Source organism: Dysidea avara, chromosome 1, assembly GCF_963678975.1.
Source record: "Dysidea avara chromosome 1, odDysAvar1.4, whole genome shotgun sequence".
In the NCBI taxonomy this organism is placed as follows: Eukaryota; Metazoa; Porifera; class Demospongiae; order Dictyoceratida; family Dysideidae; genus Dysidea; species Dysidea avara.
The window spans coordinates 8,640,660-8,652,832 of NC_089272.1; the positions used below are offsets into that span (position 1 = coordinate 8,640,660).

Here is a 12,173-nt window from a genome sequence, read left to right on the forward strand (position 1 = left end):
AGGATGTGTAATATTATACTGCATTAGTTACAGCTATAGAGCGTGACTGTCTTATGCAGTCCCCATGCATGTGGTTTCCTATTTGAAGCCATCAAAAATTGTCTATCTTCAGAAAATGTAGTTAATTCCCCTTTGAATAAGCATCATGTGGGAGTAAAATATGTAGAGCTTCATTAACCAGTGAAGCAAGCAATAAAGATTATACACCACATTTCATTGCTGTGCTTTTGCTATTGAGCTGGCCCCTAACTTTAATTTGGCGCCTCCTGCAAGTCGGAGTATGCACTATGCAATTAATAGCACTTCATTGGTAGCTATAACGTACTAATATATATTGTGGTATATATGCTAAGTAAGAAAATGTTTACATAGAAAGTCACTATTACAAGTCACTGCATACCTTTGTATGTAATAATCCCCAAACGTGTTATTTGTGACTTGCCTAAGATAGTCACCTGTTTAATTATAGTAGGTCACAAAATTTTGTTCATGACATCTGGAGCACGTTTACAGTTTTATTAGACTTAGCCAACATTGAAATGTGAAGTTAGTATCATCATAACATCAGAAGTAAAACTGGCCCAACAAGTGGATGGATAACAGTTAATTCAGAAGCCATCAAGATAATGCACTTTGGTGGTTTGAAGACTGGGAGATTGAATTGCATTCCTGCATAGCCATTCATCATATCAGCCCCTAGTTATGATTATACATTCCATGATGATGCTGCTGCTGCTATCACTACCAGAGAAGTATGCCATGAAACATCTATGGTTTTTTCATGAAATGTTAAATCTCCCCTATGAAATGTACCATGAAAGTCAATTCATGGTATACAATGGGTTGTTTCATGGGCCATGAAATGCGTTTCCAGATCAGATTATCATGGTACTTTCATGGCGTTGCAGAGATTTCATGGGTGCAGTACCCATGAAATGTTAAATTCATGGGATAAACCATAGGTATTTTCATGGGTATTTCATGGTTATTTTCATGGCAATTTCATGTACTGTATCTGGTAGTGTATATGATGCAATAGGCGCAGTACTCTAACAGACCAGAACATAACAGAAGCCATAACCACATGCACATTGTTTCATGTACAAGACTGAAAGATATTTATCAAACTCCAGGCCACAAACTACACAGTTCTCTTAATTCCCTCTGTGATTTAAATATTGAAATCCTTTCTGTATTATTTATGTGGAACACAAAGTAGATAATATTGATGTGTACTGATTACATCACATCCTGTATGTATATGGTTAATGTTGCCTTGGAGGAAGTTCATTGACTGCTGTGGTTCTATATAGTATAAAAGAAGTGCCAACTTGAAGTGTTCAACAAACAAAACTTAAAGAGTTACTGAAAATATGAAGATACTCTACTGGTTTATACTAGGGATATTTGGCAGAGGTACAGTGGCAACTAGTGACTGTACTGGTGAGGAGGATTCAGCTGTTGCTACTAATGGATACCCTTTCTTTCTGAACTTTGACTATGATGGTCCTAGAACAGCGGTCAGCTACTCATTCAGCAAGGATGGTGTGGCTATTGATGGAGACAATGTTCAGGTTTTCTTAGATATGGACAGGATCTTTTTCTTAAACATCAAAGATTCAGATGCTGGAATATACACTTTAGAAGTACAAGGCAATGAAATCTACAGAAAATCCATCTGGCTTTGTGGTAAGGGCCGCTACATGTACATGACATCTACACATGACTATGTGTTATAGTGTTATGCATTCTGTCTATCAGTTACATAACAATGTATGCATGGAATACATACATAACCTGAGTAGCTAGTCATTTATTGAGATCACTTGCTTCTATTTATTTGCAGTTCTTCCTTCAGACACCGAAGTCGATCCTAGAACAGGTACACAATTCCCTGTGCAACTGTAAAAACATGTATCATGTAGCTAGTGAGATATGCATGTGTATAGATGTAGTCTGCCTGTGTGTGCATATATGCATGGGTGTGTGTGTGTGTGTGTGTGTGTGTGTTTGCATGTATGCACATGCAGCAGTATAAATGGGAAACTAGGTTTGTATTAATCGGCAATATTATTAGTAATTAAACAGGGAAAAGGATTTTCTCGAATGGTGAGTATGTAGGTTTGGTCTTGCGTGACCTTACACATGTGCCATTAGTGTGGCTTAACATGGATGTGCAAAGAACAGTAATCTTGACTTGGAAGTTAATATAAAATATTATGTGCTGTATTTGTATAGTGTCTAGATTATAGTATGTCACTAAGATTTAATAATGACCTTCACAGCATTTAATTATTTCTGTATATTCCATAGATCGTGTAAGAATGGCAATATCAAGAATTTTCTCTATGGACAAAATGAAGAAGACTCAGTCACTTTCCAAGCCTTCTTTGAGTACTGCTACCTCTTCATCTACCATAAGAAGAAGGTTACACCCACTGGGAAGAATTGCGGGATTACACACCACAGCCAGAACAACATTTGAAATGATTTTGGCAGAAGTTTTTGGCTCAGCAGATGTCCATGAAATACCAGCAATGAGTGAAGAGGGAGTTGATTTATTGTTAGACTTTGCCAGATGTGTGAACACTCCAGCAGCACCCAATTGCTCAGTAACAGACAAATTCCGCTCAATTGATGGAATATGCAATAACCTTCAATATCCAAATAGAGCAGCTGCCAATACTGCCTTCAAACGTCTTCAACCAGCTGAGTATGAAGATGGCATCTCTCTTCCTGTGGGATATGACCAGCAAGTAAATGGTGACCCTTTTGCAGGTCCATGGCCTAGTGCAAGAAGCGTTAGTGCAGCAGTTATTAGAGACTTACCCTTGCAAAGCAAAGTACTTAGCCATCTTGTTATGACATGGGGCCAATTTACTGATCATGATTTGGACTTGTTTGCAGAATTTGAGACTGAAGTGTGTGAAGAGTCCTGTGATATCGAAGAATATAATCAGATATGCTATCCCATTAAAGTTTCACCACGTGATTCAGTATTTGGTAGAAGGGGTCCAAACAGAGGAGAGTGTCTGCCTCTAACTAGGTCTGTTGGAACATGTGAAAGTGAAAATTTTGACATGGCAAGACAACAGATCAATCAGATAACACACTTTTTAGATGGCTCCATGGTGTATGGGTCCACCCAGGAGGTAGCTGACAGACTTCGACTATTTTCTGGTGGCCTCTTAAAACAGAGCGGAGTAACTAGTACTCTGAAAGGTAACCTTCCATTTGAATATCAAGCTGACAGTGAAGCTTCTGATAGCGGTGTACCACAGTTTGATGCTGGTGATGTTAGGGTTAATGAGAATGTTCCTTTAACAATTATGCACACTATATGGCTAAGACAACACAATCTCATTGTAACAGAATTAGCTATACTAAATCCTTGCTGGGATGATGAGAGGCTTTATCAAGAAGGTCGTAAGATTGTTGGAGCCATGATACAAATCATTACCTACAAGGAATTCCTTCCACTAATTTTTGGAGAGGATGGCTATAATACATTTATTGGATCCTATCCTGGTTATTCTCCTAATACTGATGCCACTATACCGAACTCTTTTGCCACTGCAGCATTTAGGTTTGGCCATTCTTTGATCAGACCAGAGTTCACTCGTCTTGACAAGGACAATAAACCTTTAGATATTGGACCACTCTCATTACGCGATTCCTTTTTTAACCCTTTGCAATATTTTATTAGTGGTGGGACTGATCCTATATTACGTGGTCTCATGCAAGATAGATCAAGAGAAGTTGATGCATTTCTTAACATGGTACTAACTGAACAACTGTTTGCACCCACCAGTATAGGTCTTGGACAAGATCTAGCATCTCGCAACATACAACGTGGTCGTGAGCATGGACAGCCATCCTATAGGAGCTTTCAGGAATACTGCTATAACATTTATGAAGTTCCATCAAGATTTCACAGTCAAGGTGTTGAAGGGAGATTAAGAAGACTCTATGGTTTCACTGGATTTACAAATGGTATTGATTTATTTGCTGGAGGATTGGCTGAAGAAAGAATGAGTGGGTCAAATTTAGGTCCTACATTTGCATGCATCATTGGAAAGACATTTGCTGATATTCGCAATGGAGACAGATTCTATTGGGAGAACCCAGATGGAAATGTATTCACCGAAAGCCAGCGTAATACACTGAGCAACATTAGAATGTCTAAAGTGATCTGTGATAATGGTGATGACATAACTACCATCATCCCTAAAGCATTTGAAACTGGACAAGAAGAACAAAGCTGTGATAGTCTACCAAGCTTAGATTTAGATCATTGGAGAGATACGTGCTAATCGGATTATCTGACTGTGACATAAACTATTTTATAGCAACTTGTAAAACTACACAGACACATCAATAGAATTGTAATAATTTCCATATGCTGCATAAGTTTGATTGTATAATCATTTACATATCCTTAATTTATATAAGTGCAACGTTCAAGTTTAAGCTGCATGAACTTCAGTTCTATACATGACTTGGCTTAACATAACAAGCATGTTGCATGCATCTGACTCTGAGTGACTCTAACTGTACAATCCTTTACTTGTAGTTGCCACTTACAATATATATGCTCATGAAATGTTCAATAACTAATAACCATTTGATTACTAAAATGCATACTGTTTGTAATCTAGTACTTAATGTTGTCAATTACAATAATCTCTGGAAGGCAAACAAGGAGTGTAAATGATCAGTTGTACAAGAAGTAGTATCATTGTTTACCATCATGACTACTCACTACTTGGAGTGGCATCAACCACACTCAAACACCATTTCCCATGTGAATGTGCAGTAGAGCCCAAGAGCATTTCCTTGTTTGTTAGCAGGTAGGTTGTTGAGCAACTGTCATGGGACATAATTCACTCTGTCTGCAATGTCATCATACACCTGGGGCCACTATGCGAAATTACTATATGGCCAGACTCTTCATTCTTGAAGTACTAGGATGGCCATCATGTAACTGCTCCATTGTTCTCTTGTGCCATGCTTGTGGAACAACAACGCAGCTTCTCCACATAACACACTCAATTGAATGTGTCTCATTTGATAAGGTTTCAGACCAGGAATTCAGGATCACCGGAATACTGCCATCCCAGTGTGTGTACCTTGGAAAGAATTGGTATTGTGTGGTCCACTGAATCAATTAAAGAACGTTATTTATTGTAAGTATAAGGAATGTTATTGTAGGTAAGTTCTGCAATAGTAGAAAACTTTCTGCCAGGGTAGGAGCTGGTTCAGCATCCTGGAAGGAATAGAAAAGCTAAGCCACTCAGAACATATTCATTAGCTATCTGAGATCCCAGCTTATAAGAGACTATGCACTGGTATGAACTGAGGCACCTGAACTCTAGCAGAAGCTGTATATAACATGTAGCTGAAATGGTTTTACCATTTGAAAGGTATACTGTAATGATTTGTGATTGGATTAGATTGTGAAAAATGCAATTTATTAAACGTGAAACTGTATAACACTAAAAACAATAACTATAGAATGGCTTCTTTGTCTAAATAATTAAAAAGTATACCCTTTTTCTACTGGAGATAAGAATCTGGATCCAAAAGCTATTGGTTACACATCATCTGATTTGTGGTGTGAAAGTACTGCCCTAGGGGGGAGGCATCACAGGCTTGCTGGTGAAGGTACAATTATCTCTAAAGAGGCATAGTCACTATGTAGTGAAACTGATCATTACAGTGTAAGCACATTTAGTAATTTTGGTGGCATCCAATAGTAAACTACACTGTATGCTCCTGCTAAGAAAGGTATCCAACACAAAAAATTAACACCTCAATTATGGTTTCCTCTTATGTAGGAGATGACAAGAATTGAAGTTGAAGTGTAAGTTGGGTTACATTTTGATGCTGAGCTATTCAAATATACATCACTCTTGACTATGTGATAGATATAATTGGATGTACAAATAATACAGAAATTATTACTTACGTGTGTATTAAACTTTACTGAAGGAATTATTTCATAAAGTATTTTGTGATTCTACACACATTACAAGCTCCTGAAATGCACATAATTATGTAAATGCTTACATAAAATTATGAGATATATAGATACACATGGGTTCTAACTATAGATGAACTTTACTATAACATGTATGTAGGTACTTGTCTGTACAGAGCATCTTAAAAGTAACAATATTGCCATAAAGCACATGTGTTAATCCACAGCTATGAATGTGTATATGACTACTTTTATGTATGGGTTGTTAAATGTTTGAGTATGAATTTAGTAAAGCTACTTTCCTTTATGAGTTCTTAAATGTCTTCGTAGATTGCGATGCTCTATGAATGCTTTACTACAATATTGACATGGGTAAGGCCTCTCTCCCGCATGAATTCTTAAATGTTTTTGTAGACTTCCATTGTCTATGAAAGCTTTGCCACAATATTGACAAGGATATGGCTTCTCTCCTGTGTGAGTTCTTAAATGTATTTGTAAAGGACTAGACTGGGCAAATGTTTTGCTACAATATTGCCCAGTGTTGGGCAAGTTACTTTTTAAAAGTAACTAGTTACATATTACTTGCAGCTGAACTATTTAAGCTGTCACGTGTGAAAGCTGTCACGTGTGAAACTACCACATTATCATGTGACACGACTGCGTTGTTGGACAGTGTGCAAATCTTGATTATAAGTAAGAAGCTGGTGAATAAGCCTCATTCGGTAGGCTTCATTACTTCGCTGTGGCTAGGCGTTACTCACCAGCGAGATTAGTAACTTCGTTACTTGTAGTAATAATATTATGTAATATTAGATTCGTTACAGTAACTATATTACTTAGGTAACGTGTTACATTTGTAAGTAAAGTAACTTGAGTTATAATACCTGTTTTTATAGTGTATTTCGTTATATTACTTAGTTACCACAAAAGTAATAATATTACATAACATGTTACATAAGTAACGCGTTACTCCCAACGCTGATATTGACATTGGTAAGGATTTTTGCCTGTATGAATTCTAACATGTACTTGTAGAATGCTGCTTGTTGCAAATCTTTTACTGCAATAATGACAAGCAAATGGCTTCTCCCCTGTATGAAGTCTTACATGCTTTAGTAGGTCACTACGTTGTGTAAATGCTTTACTACAATATTGACAAGTGTATGGCTTTTCTCCTGTATGAGTTCTTAAATGCACTCTTACAACTTTTACCACAATACTGACATTGGTATGGCTTCTCTCCTGTATGAGTTCTTAGATGTGTTCTTATCTCACCTGGTGTTATAAATGCTTTACTACAATATTGACATGTGTGGAGTTTCTCTAGACCCACTGTATCAGTTTTAAGTGTCTTTGTAGATGACTGTTGGTTGTGTATAGTTTACTACAGTATGGACATTGGAAGGACTTCTCTCCCATATGAATTTTCAAATGTGTTTGCAGACTAATACGTAGTGCAAATGCTTTACTACAATATTGACGTGTGTAGGGTTTCTCCCCTGTATGAGATCTTAAATGTTTTCGTAGGTCACCATGTTGGGCAAATGCTTTAGTACACTTTTGACAATGGTATGGCTTTTCTCCTGTATGAGTTCTTTCATGTGTATTGGGTGGGAAAAATGGGGTCTGGTGCAACTCCAAGCTGTTTACTTCTGAGCCTTGTCTGGAGACGCTAATTGAACAACATTGGCCACAAAGAGGTGCCAATAACGTCAGTGAACCAATGATGATGTGAAAATATTCGTACAGGTTGTGAGTCTTGTTACATGATGAGGATGAACTTTCAAGATGCTACATCTCTTGGGTGGAGGTGTGCAAAGTACACCTACCAGCATGCAAAGCATGCTGGAACCAGGGGGTTTGGTGGCATACCCCCCAGGAAAATTTTGAAAAAACAAATGCTAAAATACTGCAATTTGGAGACATTTCCACATAAAATGCAGATATTTTATATACTGCCTTTAGATTATTGGCATGGCTCTCTGCAGCATTTTCTAATGGAAAGGTTTGGGCAGGTTCAGACAGCCAACCACATGATGCACCCTCTCACAATTGCATTCATGATAATGTTGAAACTGGAAAATTTTGAATTTGAATGATACGAGATTGAATCTGAGAGCATTTTTCACTGGAAATTGTGTACCTGAATTAAGTATACCGGTACTGGTAATAACTACACAAGTAGATGAAACAGGCATTCTAAACAGACTAATGCACTTCATTGTATGTATAGGTGCAGGCAGACTTGGAAAAATTCCATAACAGAACCAACTTTATGCTTACACTGAATGTTCTATTAGAGTAGTTAGGTGACTGTTCTATTAGAGTATCTTGATCTTGTACACCTCCAATGCTGATACGGGTCCTTGCTACATAACCTTTAGCATAAATCCACTGATAATGCCTTGAAAACATATTTATAGTGGGTTTATGAGTATTTGTATTATTAGTGATCATATAATTACGCTAAGGCCATTCCAAATAAATTCTGTTTCCCATCCTGGACTCAGGCATATTTGCATGCGGATGGGTGGTCCATTTCCATTATTTCATTATCAGATTGGCTAGCTTCTCAAGCCATTATTTGCTTGGCACAGCCAAAAAGGCTGCATAAAAACATGTTCTTTGTAAGTTGCAAAAATAATGCAAACATGAAGTTTGTGCTGACTTAATAGCACTGCTGACACGTAAGTTGACACCAGGCCCGTAACCAGGGGGAGTTTGGGGGGTTCTGAAGAACCGCCCTCTTGGAAAAAAGGTCCACAATTTAGTAAAAAGGTCCAAATTTTCAGAAGTAAAAGTCTATTAGCTACAGTTTACTAGATACCACTAGCAAGAAGCTAAATTAAATGTTCCGAGTAACTCATTCAGTGCTTGTATTAAATGCAATGCAAGATCGAGATACTCTAATAGAGCAGTCAATCATGCTAATAGAGCAATCACTCTAATAGAACAGTCACAATTACATTTTCTTTTAAGAGCTACATGTAGATTGTCTAAACCAAGCTTTCATTAAAATATAAGATTTTGGTGGACAATTGCAAGCCCCTCCATCCAGAGCCCATGAATAGCATCCATGCTTCAACTCCATGCAATGTGTAAATTTCATTGTTTAAGACACCCTTTGTTCTGCAACACTGCCCCTGTTGATCATGGTGGAGTGCTCAATCTTTCTCATTCTTATTCACTGTGACATTCCAATATATTATATTTAGACACATGCATGTGCAGATGGTATAATTATAGTAGCAGAAGAGATATTTTTTCAGATATCATCCATACAACTGGTCTTCAGCTTACCCTAAAAACTTATTATTTTTATTGACTGAAATTCCACTGAATTCAACTTTTTAGTATCTATTTTCAAAAAATTTCCAGGGGGGACATGCCCCCAGACCCCCCTAGTTTCAGCACACACATGCTTCGCATGCTGAGTGCACACACCATGATATAATCTGAATCATGTCATATAAAAAGGTCCACTTTTCTTCTAAAAGAACTTACCCAGATAAAAGTCCGGCTACGGCCCTGGACACTGTTTCAAGATAGCTTTTACTGAGCCTATCAGTATGCAAAGAATAACCGGAAAATAATGGAAGAATACGGAATAGTGGAATATTTAGAACTGGCAGTAACCAGACAGGGGGTAGCTAGGACATGATGTCACAACGCGTATAGTTTTGCATAATTTAATTGAATTCCAATCATAATTACATGATGAAAAACTAACGTACCAGCTACTTGCATCATTGTAGATGCCAAACTTGATTGTATTTACTACTAACAAGTAAGAATACAGCGAACAATAACACAGGTATATACCTGAAATTATGATAAACATTTATTCTAAATAACGTGCTATTGCAAAATTTACCATCATATCGCTGGGGCTCAGTAGATAAAATGATTTCTACACTAGTGAAGTTACATTTCTGAAAAGAATCACAGCGCTAACCTTCATGGTTTACTAGAACTAAAACCTATGGCAAAATGTACAGTATGGATACGGCATGCAATTATCGTAACATAATGTCTTACCCCCCTGGTAACCAGATGCAGGCGGTGGATGGGAAACAAGAGAATTTATTTGGAGTGGCTTAAGACAAATTTCATTATAATCCTCAGCATATTGATCAAGTAAAGCCTAAAAGTGAAGGGGAGGGAGCTTCAGCCCCCAAATCACCCCCCTCCCCCCCACCCCTTCCCCCCCACCATCCCGGATCTGCCCCTGGGATGATGTAATAATTGTTCCAATCACTTCTGAGAGCAGACTAAGACGAAATCGTACTGATAATGTCTTGGTGACGTATTTGAAACATTGCTGAATGTCTTACTTGACAATTCCGCCATTTCACAAATTCATAACGAACTATAATCGTTCCTGTACCAACGCTTTTAATAGCTCTGTAAAAGATTCCAAGCCCATGGCATTGTTTAACTTTTGAAAAAGCTATCTATTCTAGATTCAGTTCTTTATTGCAATAAGAATTTGAATCATTGGTGTTTATTTCGTCACAAAGTCCGTGAAGCGATCTGATTGGCTCTGCCAACATTCTGGCAGTGGTCACGGAATGTGTGCAACAGTGACCAGATGGTTTATTTGCCGTGCCCACACAAACCGTCTAGCACATGAGACTTGGGAAGGTACTGGATCACTGGAATGGATTGGTGATTTTTGCTTTCAGTGTAATTCATTTTTCAACACTTTGTTAGGAACATTGGCTATTACACTTTCCCCAACACAGTTGTGTCATTATGACTACTTGAGTGTGAGTGTGACATGTCCCAAAACTGTAGTATGCAATATGGGCAGAAATGCCTATTTGGTGTCTTCTCTACCAAATCATTCTATTTTGCAATTAAGATGTGCATATGTACAATGGTGCTAAACCAACTAATACAAACATAAGCACAGCGACCTTCCTTGTTCACTACTTTTTCTTTCTGTGATGTCTAATCGAATTTATAATTCCTTGTAATTGTATTTATACACAATGTGATAGAGTTGTTGTTATATTACATCATATGCACGTAGATCGTGATGTTGAGAGTGTTCCTGACAACTTGAAGGTGATATCACATGATCCACAGGTACATGGCAGAATAGAGCTGTAAGTTGAGTGTGTTGATAGTACTGTACTATATTCTGATTTTTGAAGATGGTAGAATTTACATTCAGTATTCCAGCTTGTGTACAGAGTTGGGGTAGTTACTTTTACAAAGTAACTAATTACTTGTTCCTTTTATCCCATCACGTGTAACTTAGTTGCAGTTACAGTTACTTTTTAAAAGGTAACTAAGTATCTAGTTAATACATATATCCACACAAAAACAGCCAAGCTTTGAAAAAATGGTGCGGCCTTAAAATGCCTTGGTGAAAAAAGTTGTGAAATCAAAGGTGGCGGCCAAGAAATGACTGCAATGATGATAATGCTAATAAATTTTAACAATGCCTCTGTGTGTGGATTTCACTTCTTGTCCAGCTTATAGTTGATTTTGAGGTTTGTTTTTACTCACATTCTTCTTTTCTATGCAGACACAATGATGATTATTGAAGACAGATTTATAATTGTATTGCATTGCATGATTTACTTCAATATTTGATAATATTATTGTAATACTCTAATAAAGTGCACATTTTTATGAGGACTTCTAATACTAGAATGTGGGTAAAAACAAGAATGTGAGTAAATACATAGAATGTTCTAGAACAATCTAGTACTTCTATTAGTAGATCTATGAAATTACAAACGTTTAATCGTAAGCAGATTTAAACTACTTATATATAAAGCAGAAATTAAGTGAGGTAATCATCCAAGATAGCAGTGGTTCAGTGGTTAAGGATGCAGGTGTTAGGTATGGAGATCCCTGGTTCAAACTCTGGCAAGTTTTTTTTGTTTTTTTTTGACATAATTTTTTTTGTACACTTTTCTTTACCATGTGGTGACTGCTCTATTAGAGTATCTCCATCCCGCGATTTTACACTTGTTTGGTTTTTGCTTTACAACTTCGTACCTGTAACTCTACTACTTTTCAAACTATCAACAGGCACTGCTACGATGATCAGCCTATCTACACACCAATTATCAAGTTATTCCTATACTTGGTTTACCCTGTAGCCGTGACAGAAGTTTGATATTTTTTTACGTGAATAAACGCTCATAGCTCCTTGACTATTCCTCAGATTCACAGC

The 12,173-nt window shown here is 37.3% G+C and overlaps 1 protein-coding gene and 1 pseudogene across 1 annotated transcript; one reads left to right on the forward strand and one right to left on the reverse strand.

The window, feature by feature from the left end:
• The first annotated feature begins 1,359 nt into the window (after nucleotides 1-1,359).
• On the forward strand, nucleotides 1,360-4,452 carry LOC136255187 (myeloperoxidase-like). Its single transcript, XM_066047912.1, has 3 exons — nucleotides 1,360-1,689; nucleotides 1,847-1,882; nucleotides 2,314-4,452. Exons 1-3 carry the CDS (start codon nucleotides 1,374-1,376, stop codon nucleotides 4,311-4,313), a joined length of 2,352 nt encoding a protein of 783 aa, XP_065903984.1. The 5' UTR covers nucleotides 1,360-1,373; the 3' UTR covers nucleotides 4,314-4,452.
• Nucleotides 4,453-6,274: 1,822 nt separating this feature from the next.
• LOC136254612 (zinc finger protein 26-like) lies at nucleotides 6,275-10,330 on the reverse strand (annotated as a pseudogene).
• Between the last annotated feature and the right edge of the window lie 1,843 nt (nucleotides 10,331-12,173).